The 14207-nt window shown below is 48.0% G+C and overlaps 1 protein-coding gene across 1 annotated transcript; it reads left to right on the forward strand.

Annotated features, from left to right (window-relative positions):
* The first annotated feature begins 10026 nt into the window (after positions 1-10026).
* LOC119352796 (QWRF motif-containing protein 7-like) lies at positions 10027-13839 on the forward strand. The gene is made up of 5 exons (XM_037619381.1): positions 10027-10504; positions 10639-10875; positions 10981-11070; positions 11200-11307; positions 13777-13839. The coding sequence occupies exons 1-5, from the start codon at positions 10055-10057 to the stop codon at positions 13837-13839; spliced, it is 948 nt and encodes a 315-aa protein (XP_037475278.1). The 5' UTR covers positions 10027-10054.
* The last annotated feature ends 368 nt before the right edge of the window (positions 13840-14207 follow it).

The following is a 14207-nucleotide window of genomic DNA, read 5'->3' on the forward strand; positions in this document are numbered from 1 at the left end:
GTTCCCTCGATCCGATCTGGATCGGGGAGGAGGGGGGAGCGAGTGGGGGCGAGTGGGGAGTGGGAGGTTAGGATTATAGGGGAGTGGGGAGTTATGGGGAGAGGGAGTGGTTGGGCCGGCCTGGTGGGGTGGCCGGCTGGGCCGGTTGGGTTGGCCCAGTTGGGCCACGGCCCAGGGGGGTTTCTCTTTTTTTCTATTTTGTTTTTATCTATTTGCATTTCTGTTTTTAAACATTTTAAATTATTTAGACATTTTATAAAAATTTGTTTGCTGCACCATAATTACCTTTGTAATATTTGGCAACCACCGAACATTTTTGTTTCAATTTTTGAAAACTTTTATTGCCGACATTAATTTTAAATTTGAATTTGACGCGGTTTGAACTAACGGACGTTTAGCAACAGTAATCGGGATGACATGGCATGATTAGCGTGGGATTACTGTAGCAAGATTATCCGGGCGTTACAAATCTCCTCCACTACAAGAAATCTCGTCCCGAGATTTAGGAGGTAGAAGGAAACAGTGCGGGGTATTCATCACGAAGACGATCCTCGCGTTCCCAGGTGGCTTCGTCTTCAGAGTGATTCGACCACTGGACCTTGAGGAACTTGATCGCCTTCTGACGTGTGCGGCGTTCAGCTTGGTCGAGAATGCGGACCGGATGCTCTTTATAGGAGAGGTCTTGTTGCAATTCAAGAACTTCATGATCCACTGCTCGGATTGGGTCCTTGAAGCAGCGTCGGAGTTGTGACACGTGGAACACATCGTGAACCTAAGAAAGGTTCGGCGGAAGCTCCAGTTGATATGCCACTTTTCCACGCCTTTCGAGAATAGTGAAAGGACCAATATAGCGGGGAGCTAACTTTCCTTTGATCCCGAAGCGGTGTGCACCCTTCATTGGTGTAACTCGAAGATAAGCCTTTTCGCCAGGTTGATAGACCATGTCTTGGTGATGACGGTCATACTGACTTTTCTGACGTGACTGAGCAGTCTTGAGATTCTCGCGAATAATGGGAACTTGTTCTTCGGCCTGTTGGATAATATCCGGACCGAAGAGTGGACGTTCCCCGGTTTCTGACCAGTTCAGAGGGGTTCGACACTTTCGTCCATATAGCACTTCGAAGGGGACATCTTCAGACTAGCTTGATAGCTATTATTATAAGAGAACTCGCCATATGGAAGAGATTCCTCCCATTTCTTGCCGAATGAGATTACACAAGCTCGAAGCATGTCTTCGAGAACTTGGTTGACACGTTCAACTTGCCCTTGTGACTGCGGATGAAACGCAGTACTGAAAGATAAGTGAGTCCCCATAGCTTCTTGGAAACTTGCCCGGAATCTAGAAGTGAATAAGCTGCCACGGTCCGAACTGATAACCAGTGGAATACCGTGAAGTGAAACAATTCTGGACATGTAGAGAGTAGCAAGCTGACTAGCAGTGATTGTCTCTTTGACCGCCAGAAAATGGGCAACTTTGGAAAGCCGGTCAATGACGACAAGAATAGCATCATTACCTTTCTGCGATTTGGGATATCCAGTGACGAAGTCTATTTCAACATGGTCCCATTTCCATTCAGGAATAGAGATAGGTTGCAGAGTTCCAGCAGGCCTTTGATGCTCTGCTTTGATTCGGCGACAAACGTCACACTCAGCAACATAACGAGCAATGTCCTGCTTCATATTAGACCACCAGAATCTTTGACGAATATCCTGGTACATCTTTGTACTACCAGGATGGATGGACAGAGGCGTATCATGGGCTTCTTTCATAACCCTTTTATTCTTATCCAGGTTTTTCTTCAAACATGGTACCACTAGGCGGCCTTTGAAATACAAGGCGCCATCGTCGGCGATAGTGAAGAATGAGGGCTTTCCTTCTGCTAGATGGCGTTTAATCTTATGGACTTCAGAGTCATAACCTTGAATAGTCTTTATACCAGCTACGAGATCTGGTATGACAGCCAGGGTATTTAGAGAACCCTTAGTAACAAAAAGAAGATTCATCTTGCGGAACTCCGGGGGAGGGGGAGCGAGTGCTCCAGGAGGAACAATATGGAGGTTCAGCTTTCTAAATTCTTCGACAAGCGAGGGCTGAACTTTGTGAACCTGGAGGTGGTTGCAGTAAGACTTGCGGCTCAAGGCATCAGCCATTACATTAGCCTTGCCGGGGGTATATGATATACCCACGTCAAAGTCTGCAACAGTCTCCATCCATCTTTGCTGACGGAGGTTCAAATCTGGCTGAGTAAACAAATACTTCAGACTTTGGTGATCAGTGAAGATCTCACAACGATTATCGAGAAGGTAGTGCCGCCACTGCTTCAGTGCATGAATGACAGCAGCAAGCTCGAGGTCGTGAACTGGGTAGTTTTCTTCATGAGGGCGCAGTTGACGAGAGGCATAAGCAATCACTCTGCGCTCCTGCATTAGGACACAGCCTAATCCTTGACGGTAAGCGTCGCAGTAAATGACAAAGTCCTTCTTAGTATCAGGTGGAGCAAGCACGGGGGCAGAAGTCAACTTGTCTTTGAGTGCCTGGAAACTTTCCTGACACTTGTCTGTCCAGTCAAACTTGACACCCTTATGCAACAGATTAGTCAGGGGCCTGGCAATCTTGGAGAAGTTCTCGACGAATCGACGGCAGTAGCTGGCGAGACCGAGGAAACTTCAGACTTGCTTCACATTCTTCGGAGGATTCCAATCGAGAATAGCCTGAACTCGTTCAGGGTTGACGGCAATACCATCCTTGGAGATGACATGCCCAAGATAGATTACTTTGGGGAGCCAGAATTCACACTTGGAATACTTAGCATACAGCTGATGCTCCCGAAGCTTTTCCAGCACAAGACGAAGATGTGCAGCATGTTCTTCTTCGTTCTTGGAAAATACAAGGATATCGTCCAGATAAACCACGACAAACTTGTCGAGGTAATCCATGAATATATAGTTCATCAGACGAGAGAAGGTGGCGGGAGCATTCATTAAGCCGAATGACATGACGGTGTACTCATATGATCCATACTGAGTCATGAAGGCGGTTTTTGGGATGTCCTCCTCACGAACACGGATCTGGTGGTAACCCAACCTCAAGTCGAGTTTGGAGAACACTGATGAGCCAGCCAGTTGATCATAAAGATCATTGATCCGAGGAAGAGGGTATTTATTCTGAATGGTAGCTTGGTTTATAGGACGGTAGTCTTGGACGAATCGGTTTGTCCCATCCTTCTTCCTAACAAAAAGAGAAGGTGCTCCCCAAGGAGAGCAACTTGGGCGAATGAAACCTTTGACAAGAGATTTGTCGATTTTCTCCTTAAGCTCAATGAGTTCATGCGGCGGCATCTTATAGGGTCGTTTAGCTATAGGGGTGGTGCCGGATTTCAAGTCGATGATGACCTCGACAGCTCTAGCAGGGGGAATCCCTGGAAGTTCTTCTGGGAAAACGTCTTGGAATTCATGAACGACGGGAATGTTTTCAATGCCCTCGAGTGGCGCAGCGTTCAACGCATTCAAGACATAAAGTCGTGCCTCGGCGTTCTGAACTAGATGAGCTTGGTAAGCTATTATTTCGTCAAAAGGGTGTAACAGATGGACGACCTTAGTGGCGCAAACTATAGAAGCAGTATGCGCTTTCAACCAATCCATTCCCAGAATGAGGTTGATGTTAGACGACTTCAGGATAATGGGAGAGGCATAGAATTCCAGCCCTTCAATTTCCACGGGGACATCGATGCCAACCAGTGAGGTTTGACATTGTCCCACGGGGGTTTTTACCAATACCGAAGTGTTCATCTCCTCACATTTAACGTCATGCTTGTATGCAAAATCTTCTGACATGAATGAATGCGATGCTCCTGAATCAAATAAAACGGATGTTGGTACTGAATTTACGAGGAGTGTACCCATCACAGTAGCAGGCTGGTCTTGAGCTTCGTTGAGATCAACGTGGTTGGCATGAACACGACCATAAGACTTGGCACTGTTGTTGCGGGGCTGGTTGCTTCCATGGCCAGTTGCGGGAAGGGACAGTTGATTCTGATTCTGATTCTGATAGCAGTTCCTGGCAAGGTGACCTGGTTGACCACACTTGTAGCATAGACCATTATTAGGAGTGGGAACAGGAGCTTGTAGTGGTGGAGCTGGAAGTCTTGGCTGCCTAGTTGGAGGAGCAGGCAGACGAGGTGCAGCATAGGTCTGCCTTGGGGCAGGTGCATTCGGCTGGTACATGCTGTTGGGAATCCATATCTTGCGCTTCTGCGAAGACGGGCCCGAAGATGAGCCCGTGTCATGGTTGCGCCTGTGAGAGCTCTGGTATTCCTGCAGACCAGTTTCGACATTGATGGCTTTGTTCACCAGAGTGGCGAAATCAGCAAAGTCATGCACTACAAGTGCGAGCTTGATGTCAGCTTGAAGGCCATCACGCAACTTCTCTTGTCTGCGTGCATCAGTTGCAATGTCTTCTTCAGCATAGCGGGACAAGTCAAGAAACTCCTGCTGATAAGATTCAACAGTCTTGATGTTCTTCTTGAAGTTCCCCTTCTTCCCTCTGCCCTTTTCTTGAAACTAGTGGTCTTGTCTACCATCAACACTTGATGTTTTTCTCGATTTCTACCTTCGTTAATTTCCGCATTACGAAGAGCTTGGGAATCGTTTCCGTTATCCCTTGCATATCATAGTTCATCACAAAGTTCTTCTAACTTGGTGATGGTGACTAGAGAATTCTGTCAATCACTATCTTATCTGGAAGATAAACTCCCGCTTGATTCAAGCGATTGATGTACTCAGACAATCTGGGCACATGCTCACTAGTTGAGCGATTCTCCTCCATCTTTTAGCTATAGAACTTGTTGGAGACTTTCATATCTCTCAACTCGGGTATTTGCTTGAAATATTAACTTCAACTCCTGGAACATCTCATATGCTCCATGACGTTCAAAACGTCTTTGAAGTCCCGATTCTAAGCCATTAAGCATGGTGCACTAAACTATCAAGTAGTCATCATATTGAGCTAGCCAAACGTTCATAACGTCCGCATCTGCTCCTGCAATAGGTCCATCACCTAGCGGTGCATCAAGGACATAATTCTTCTGTGCAGCAATGAGGATAAACCTCAGACCACGGATCCAATCCGCATCTTTGCTACTGACATCTTTCAACACAATTTTCTCTAGGAACATATCAAAATAAACATAGGGAAGCAACAATGCGAGCTATTGGTCTACAACATGATTTGCAAAATACTACCAGGACTAAGTTCATGATAAATTAAAGTTCAATTTAATCATATTAGTTAAGAACTCCCACTTAGATAGACATCCCTCTAATCCTCTAAGTGATCACGTGATCCAAATCAACTAAACCATGTCCGATCATCACGTGAGATGGAGTAGTTTCATTGGTGAACATCACTATGTTGATCATATCTACTATATGATTCACGCTCGACCTTTCGGTCTCCGTGTTCCGAGGCCATATCTGTATATGCTTGGCTCGTCAAGTATAACCTGAGTATTCCGCGTGTGCAACTGTTTTGCACCCGTTGTATTTGAACGTAGAGCCTATCACACCCGATCATCACGTGGTGTCTCAGCACGAAGAACTTTCGCAACGGTGCATACTCAGGGAGAACACTTCTTGATAATTTAGTGAGAGATCATCTTATAATGCTACCGTCAATCAAAGCAAGATAAGATGCATAAAAGATAAACATCACATGCAATCAATATAAGTGATATGATATGGCCATCATCATCTTGTGCCTGTGATCTCCATCTCCGAAGCACCGTCATGATCACCATTGTCACCGGCGCGACACCTTGATCTCCATCGTAGCATCGTTGTCGTCTCGCCAATCTTATGCTTCTACGACTATCACTACCGCTTAGTAATAAAGTAAAGCATTACATCGCGATTGCATTGCATACAATAAAGCGACAACCATATGGCTCCTGCCAGTTGCCGATAACTCGGTTACAAAACATGATCATCTCATACAATAAAATTTAGCATCATGTCTTGGCCATATCACATCACAACATGCCCTGCAAAAACAAGTTAGACGTCATCTACTTTGTTGTTGCAAGTTTTACGTGGCTGCTACGGGCTTAAGTAAGAACCAATCTCACCTACGCATCAAAACCACAATGATAGTTTGTCAAATAGACTCCGTTTTAACCTTCGCAAGGACCGGGCGTAGCCACACTTGGTTCAACTAAAGTTGGAGAGACAGTCGCCCGCAAGCCATCTATGTGCAAAGCACGTCGGGGGAACCGGTCTCGCGTAAGCGTACGCGTAATGTTGGTCCGGGTCGTCTCGTCCAACAATGCCGCCGAACCAAAGTATGACATGCTGGTAGGCAGTATGACTTATATCGCCCACAACTCACTTGTGTTCTACTCGTGCATATAACATCAAACCATAAAACCTAGGCTCGGATGCCACTGTTGGGGAACGTAGTAATTTCAAAAAATTTCCTACGCACACGCAAGATCATGGTGATGCATAGCAACGATAGGGGAGAGTATGATCTACGTACCCACGCAGACCAACTGCGGAAGCGTTGACACAACATAGAGGAAGTAGTCGTACGTCTTCTCGATCCGACCGATCCAAGCACAGTTACTCCGGCACCTCCGAGTTCTTGGCACACGTTCAGCTCGATGACGATCCCCGGGCTCCGATCCAGCAAAGCGTCAGGGAGGAGTTCCGTCAGCACAAAGGCGTGGTGACGATCTTGATGTTCTACCGTCGCAGGGCTTCGCCTAAGCACCGCTACAATATGATTGAGGTGGAATATCGTGGTAGGGGGCACCGCACACGGCTAAGGAACGATCTCAAGGATCAACTTGTGTGTCTAGAGGTGCCCCCTGCCTCCGTATACAAAGGATCCAAGGGGGAGGGGGCCGCCGGCCAGGAGGAGGGCGCAGGAGGAGTCCTACTCCTACCGGGAGTAGGACTCCCCCCCCCCCAATCCTAGTTGGACTAGGATTCCCCGAGGGGAAAAGAGAGAGAGGGGGGCCGGCCACCTCTCCTAGTCCTAATAGGACTAGGGGAGGGGGGAGGCGCGCGGCCACCTTGGGCTGTCCTTTTCTCCTTTCCACTAAAGCCCATTAAGGCCCATATGGCTCCCGGGGGGTTCCGGTAACCTCCCGGTACTCCGGTAAAATCCCAATTTCACCCGGAACACTTCCGATGTTCAAATATAGGCTTCCAATATATCAATCTTTATGTCTTGACCATTTCGAGACTCCTCGTCATGTCCGTGATCACATCCAGGACTCCAAACTAACTTCGGTACATCAAAATGCATAAACTCATAATAACTGTCATCGTAACGTTAAGCGTGCGGACCCTACGGTTCGAGAATAATGTAGACATGACTGAGACACATCTCCGGTCAATAACCAATAGCGGGACCTGGATGCCCATATTGGCTCCTACATATTCTACGAAGATCTTTATCGGTCAGACCGCATAACAACATACGTTGTTCCCTTTGTCATCGTCGGTATCCAATACCTAGTTCAATCTCATTACCGGCAAGTCTCTTTACTCGTTCCGTAATACATCATCCCGCAACTAACTCATTAGTTGCAATGCTTGCAAGGCTTATGTGATGTGCATTACCGAGAGGGCCCAGAGATACCTCTCCGACAATCGGAGTGACAAATCCCAATCTTGAAATGCGCCAACCCAACATGTACCTTTGGAGACACCTGTAATGCTCCTCTATAATCACCCAGTTACGTTGTGACGTTTGGTAGCACCCAAAGTGTTCCTCCGGCAAACGGGAGTTGCATAATCTCATAGTCATAGGAACATGTATAAGTCATGAAGAAAGCAATAGCAACATACTAAACGATCGGGTGCTAAGCTAATGAAATGGGTCATGTCAATCAGATCATTCAACTAATGATGTGACCTCGTTAATCAAATAACAACACCTTGTTCATGGTTCGGAAACATAACCATCTTTGATTAACGAGCTAGTCAAGTAGAGGCATACTAGTGACACTAAGTTTGTCTATGTATTCACACATGTATTATGTTTCCGGTTAATACAATGCTAGCATGAATAATACATTTATCATGATATAAGGAAATAAATAATAACTTTATTATTGCCTCTAGGGCATATTTCCTTCAAATACAACAAGAAATATCTGGCCATTCTATAATTTTTACACACATAACTCTTGAAGCTCGGAAATAAGTAGCAATAGTAGAGCCACAACCTCGATAATGGCCTTGCTCCCAGTGGCAGCCAACGCAACTGACGGCGACTGGCAAGGTCTAGCACAAGAAGAGAAGCCACCATAGGGGTTTGCTTACGCCCCATCCGCAGCACCAACATGGAGCTCAGCCACCGGAGACCAGGGGCGAAACTAGGCCTGGGGCAACTGGGGTTGTAGCTCCAGGCGTGGCCCAACTAGCATCTATATGCATACTAGGAAAACAATCAGAATATGGTATTGATGTACAAGCCCATTAGCCAAACTCAATCGATCGTCAACTCAATCGATCGATCAGAATAGAAAACTAATCGCGTACTACACGGTTGACGCTTCGATCTCTGATTTGTGGCGTGGTCATTCGTCAATCAAGTCAATCAAGAAAGAGAAAAAACATCTCTCGCCTGATCGCGGCAACAGAGAAACCCCCGCGTCGCTCGAACGGAGAGCTCAAGGCCCCAAGCGCTGCGCCGCCGCCCTCGTCAACCGACAATTGGCGATTCCCTGCCGGCCGCCGGGTCCGGCGTCCTGACAAATGATAATCCGTCCTCCTCTTGTTCTTCTGGTCTTCTCCATCCGATTCTGAACTGCAGTGCACGCACTGAGGCCAACGCAACACCCACTGTGCCGAACAGGTAATCTGTAATGTGTAATCTGTATCATCTAATTTTGTTTTCCCTAGTTCCTTCATATCAGCCAAACTCAGTGAGTTATATATTTACTTAGTCAATTTTATTTCATTTGTTGTCAGCAAATTAGAGATACAAGATGAAGAGGAGGACCCGTACAATTGAATCTTTCTTTCAGTCAACATCCAGTCAGCCTTCAGCCAACAACATCCAATCAGTACCAGTAAAACTGAACTGCGAAACAAGACGAACGATGAATGGATGAATCGCCGTTGGGTGTGCTATATCGAGTGTGATGTATTTGCAAGAATTGATGATATTAAGATTATACAGTGCTATCAAAAAATGAGGAAACGCAAGAGGCTACTACCTCGTGTTAATGGTATGATATGTTTTTTTTTTTTTTGCAAACTTTCATATGAACAATTGATTTAGTCTATGTCCAGTGTCTTGATTTGAAATCCTTGATTTTATGTTTACAGATTCAGGTCCGTCTACTATTGCTGGTGAAGAAACAATGGCCTTGAGTTAAGTAAGTCCTCACTAATTTGGTACCCAACCATGTTTGTAACGATGCACTTTGTTAAACTATTTGTTTTATGGAATTTCCTCTCTTGATCATAATGAATTTATATTTTGTTTTGAATGTGATTTTATGGCATACTTATAATGCACATTGATGTATGTGGTATTTGACGTTATATTTAGTCAGTTAGTTTTAGGCCTAGGCTTTGCGAAATCCTGATTCCGCCTTTGCCGGAGACACAACAGAAACAACCAAAGAGTCCAAGAGGTTGCCATTGGGCCACCTTAGAGGAAGTGTGGCCTCTATACACCGCCGATGCTCTAAGCCAAACAATAGAATAGACACCAAGTATACATCAGCCATCTGTCGTCCTAATAAAATGTGTAGTACGTACTACCGTACTACTCCCTCCGTTTTGATACATCCATACTTGCGATGAGTAATTTGAAACAGAGGGAGTAGCTAGCATGCATCCCTTGAAATGACCCCAATGTAGCTAATCCGACAAGGGGAACCGGCATGTGCGTTGCAGCTCTCAATTCAGGACTCTGAACCCCGTTTTGCCGCCGGCACCTCGTTGCTTTCTCCATCTATATATTAATTTTGTCTTGTCCTTGATCGTATTATCGTCGTCCATGGAGTCCAACGGTGACAGCACCACGCGACACCCAATGGCGTCACCTCACCGCCTAGCACGCAGCCCCAGCTCGGCCTCCCGCGCGGCCCCGGCCTTCTCGACCGCCAACTTCGTGCGCTCTCTCCGCAAGGCAGCATCCTTCGGTTACAGGAAGCCCAGCGCCGGCGTCGTCGACGCGGCGGGCACGATGCGACGACGCAGCGCGGACACTGTGGTGATGTCCCCGTGCCGGTCGTCACCCGAGCCGGGCTTCGCTGCGAGGGGTGCCTGGGATCAGCAGACGAGGCGTAGGCGGAGCACCGGGCAGTCGTCGCCTTCCGAGGGCGTCGGCAGAGGGCCGAGCGTGCCGAGGAAGACGCCGGCGACGCCTAAGAAGGAGGACGTGGCGCACCGGGCGCGCGTGCTCACCGCGCGGCTGATGCAGTGGCGGCTCGCGAACGCCCGGATGGAGAAGGCCATGACTCGCGCCACCCACGCCGCCGAGGTGAGCCACGCCGACGCATGCATGCAGTTTCTTTATATTACTACCACAACGTGCAATCATTAACCATACGTAGTAGCTAGTGATGTGATTACCCTGTCATTTTTCTCTGATGCGCGTGGCGTGGCCGCATGCAGAGCAAGCTGCTGTATGTGTGGCGGCGGGTGGCCGAGCTGCGCAACATTCACACGGCCAAGAGAATCGTGGCGCAGCGGTGGCGGCAAAAGGTGAAGCTGGGCAGGCTCCTGCGCCCGCAGCTGCCCCTCCTCGCCGCATGGGAGACGCTCGGCGGGCCGCACTCAGACGCTGTGGCGGACCTCGGCCGGGTGCTCTCCGCCGCCTCCACCTCCCTCCCATTATCCGACGGCGCCCGAGTACGCACTCTCTCACGTAACGCATATACATCTTTAACTTTTCCTGGCGTGTCTGGCAGCACGACAGGTCGGTTGGTAAGTTAAGCTACTACTACAAAAATGCAGGCCAACCTGGAGCTGTTGCACGAAACCATGCTTGCTTGCGCGCGCACCGTGGATGAGATCAAAGCCAGGGCTGACATGTTCTATGCCACGGTACATGCACTTATTCATCAGTTCCTACATGTATTTGCCGGTGCAAATTTCAAGTAGGGACGACTAACCGAGAGACTTTTGCGTGTCGTTTCGGCCCTAACTTCTGTGTGTGCCGCCGGTCGCGTTCAGGGTAGTGTCACCAGCAGCTCTGTCGACGAGCTCGCGAGGACAATGCAGGAGGAGTTGGCAGGGCTCGAGGAGGTCATGCGGCTGTGCAAGATTGTCACTAACCTCCAGGTGGGTAGACGGTCCACGTTCTTGAGCTCTGGCCTCTGGGCTATGCCCCACACTAGAACAAAGCTGGGTTATGTCCCACCACAACAAAGCCGTTTGATCGTTGTTTTGCCCATTCTCGATCGTCCGAGAAATTCTTACTTTTCGGATCCAACACTGGATCCACGCGGCACTCCACATTTTTATTTCTTCATGAACAAATTTCTAAAAGTTGTCTTCGCATGATATTTTGTTAGCCGAGCGGGCCATGATGGTTTTTTTATTGGTAAACTACAGTCTTTTATATGTGGTTTTGTTATTTCTCAACCATGAGATAATTTTTTATTTATAGTCAAAGTTTTTTTTAAGGAAGTATGCTTCTATTGAAATCACAAAGTAATACAAAGTTCAAGTACAGCGTAACGCACGCACAAATAACTAAAATAACAAAGAGCAACCTAAAACAAACAGTAAAACATGATGATCTCCAGAGCTCTGTATTATCATCCCTAAACCTTGTGAGAAGACCCCTGCAACACAAGTACCTGCAACCAGATCTAAGCAAGTCATCATTTTTAACCACGGTATGATCGCCATCACGTTAAGAACCATGCAAGATTCCATGTTCTGGACCATCTGCCCCTGCGCCGCTCCCTCCCCGGGGCGACACGGGCGGCGAACCCTCCCAACCTCTCCTCGCCCCACCCATCCCATTCACCCCCTCGCCGTCGCCGGTGGACTCCGGCAGGCAAAGCTTGCGCGGAGCCGGCGGCGGCAGGGCTCGTGCTCCTCGTCGGTTGCTGTTTTGATGGGGAGATCTCAGGCAGCTGGTGACTGTCCGGAGCTCGTCTTCACGGCGGCGTACTCGATCGTGGCAGCGGTGGTCGCTGGCGCGCAGCGCGGTGTCGCCATGATGGGAGCTCCGTCGTGGGCGTGCGGTCGCGGTCTTGGCCGCCCGTGCGGGCCCAATCTGGGTCCTTGCGGGCCGCGGCTGGCGCAAATGGTGGGGGCAAGATTCGGGCTCGGCCGGCGTGCCGTTCGCCGGATCTGGTATGGCGCGGTGCTGCGGCTCAGCACGCGGGCTGGTGGTGGCACCGGCTGTAGGTATCGTGGTGGTGCCATGGCCGGTCAGGCAGCGGCGGCGGCTGCGATGGTGGATGATTCGTGCACAAGACGCTTGATGGAGGCCATTGGAACAGATCTGGGTGAAGAGCTGCTCATGGCTGCTGCCGAGGCCGGCGATGGCGGCACTATTCGATGTCGTTCCCTTGTTAAAGGCATCGCTATTGAGAAGTTTCAAGCCACTATCTGCTACCTCCGGGGGAAACCCTAGATCGGTAGATCGGATGACGGCGGCATTATTGTGTCGTTTCCCTCTTGTGGCGTCATTCTTGGAGGTGTACACGGGCTCGAGGGACCAGTGGACGGAATAGTTGGTGGAGCGGTGTTTCATCCCGCACATTAATGGTGGCGTTTCTCGGGGCGTGGCGCGGTGGAGGCTCGGCGCCCGATGTGTGGGGAGGAACTCGCCCAGGAGGGTGACGCTATCAGGCGTCGTGGTGGCGTCGATGACAGAGAGGCCGGGCAAGGTGGTGCAGCAGTACAACACTGAAGATGGAATGGTGCCAGGTGGCTGCGGCGGCCTTATACCCGGCAGGCGTCCTGGTTGAGGAGTGCGCCGGACTGTTAGGTGCCCCATACCTGACAGGCGTCCTGGTTGGGACCTCAGGTCTTAGATGTTTAGGTTTGGCTGTGATGTTTGTTTGGTATTACGCACAGACTATCAGCGCCCCTTCATCAATTGGATAGGAGTAGCGACAGTTGTTACTTAGACGGTGGCTTTAGTCTTACTGTTGTATGATTTTGTAAGGTTTTGTGAGCATAATTAATATAGTGGCTGTATGCATCGCCCAGATACAGAGGCCAGGGGTCCTCCTCCTTTTATAAAAAAAACTCACTAAACTGCTAAAATGTTGCAAGATGATGAACATTTTTGCTTAGTTCTGTGTGAATAAATTTGTCAAGTTGTCTTAATTTGTTTTCTCAATTGAGCGAGGCATAGATAACAATTTCTAGTTTTTTGCATTTCCATGAACAAATTATTACAATAAGAGTAATATGGTTGTTACACCTTTTATTTGTGGATAGTTGTTTACGCCTGTTTGGGAGATTTTTTTTTTTTTGATGTGTATGAACAAACTTCTAGAGTCCAGAGGCAGTGTGAAACATAATTGCCACCTTCGGTGGTAAAAAAATGTTCATACCATAAAATTAATGAGTTCATTGCAGAGAAGGGTGTGCATTTTAGATTTTTAGTGTTAAAAGAAGGGAGTGAGTGCATGACTAGCGTTGTGCATATCCATGCATGCAGCGTGGTGCACATTTGCTTTTTCGTTAGCCTTGTATGCTAGTACTTCTTTTCAATTTTCCATTTGAAAAGGCTCACACATATTCCTAGATCACAACCGAACACTCTTGGATCTATATGTGCAGGTTCAGGAAGTAAGCCTCCGAGCTAATCTAATTCAGGCAAAGCAAAAGATTGACTACTCCTAGTGCTTGATATGACCGGGATCCCCACGTCGCCCTTTTATCACCAAAGCGGAGTGCCATCATGACGGGAGATATCATCACAAATAGGAGTTAGGACCGGCCGGTCCCGTACTACAAGATTCAAGTATGTTTGTCGGAAATAAATTATGTAGATGAGGATCATGAGAGGTGCGGTCCCATGTTGCTATATTTCGGTAGAGTTAAGGTTAATCTAGAACTCTTCTGTGACTTATCTATGTATATACTGTAATTTGAGATGTTCGGTGGCTAGTCATATCGACGAGTTGTATGTAAAGGGCCTCAATATGACTTGCAGCGCGATGATACACAAACTGGAAAAGTTGTAAACCAAGTTAAGGACACATTTAACC

The sequence above is a fragment of the Triticum dicoccoides genome, chromosome 1A (assembly GCF_002162155.2).
Source record: "Triticum dicoccoides isolate Atlit2015 ecotype Zavitan chromosome 1A, WEW_v2.0, whole genome shotgun sequence".
NCBI classification, from domain to species: domain Eukaryota; kingdom Viridiplantae; phylum Streptophyta; class Magnoliopsida; order Poales; family Poaceae; genus Triticum; species Triticum dicoccoides.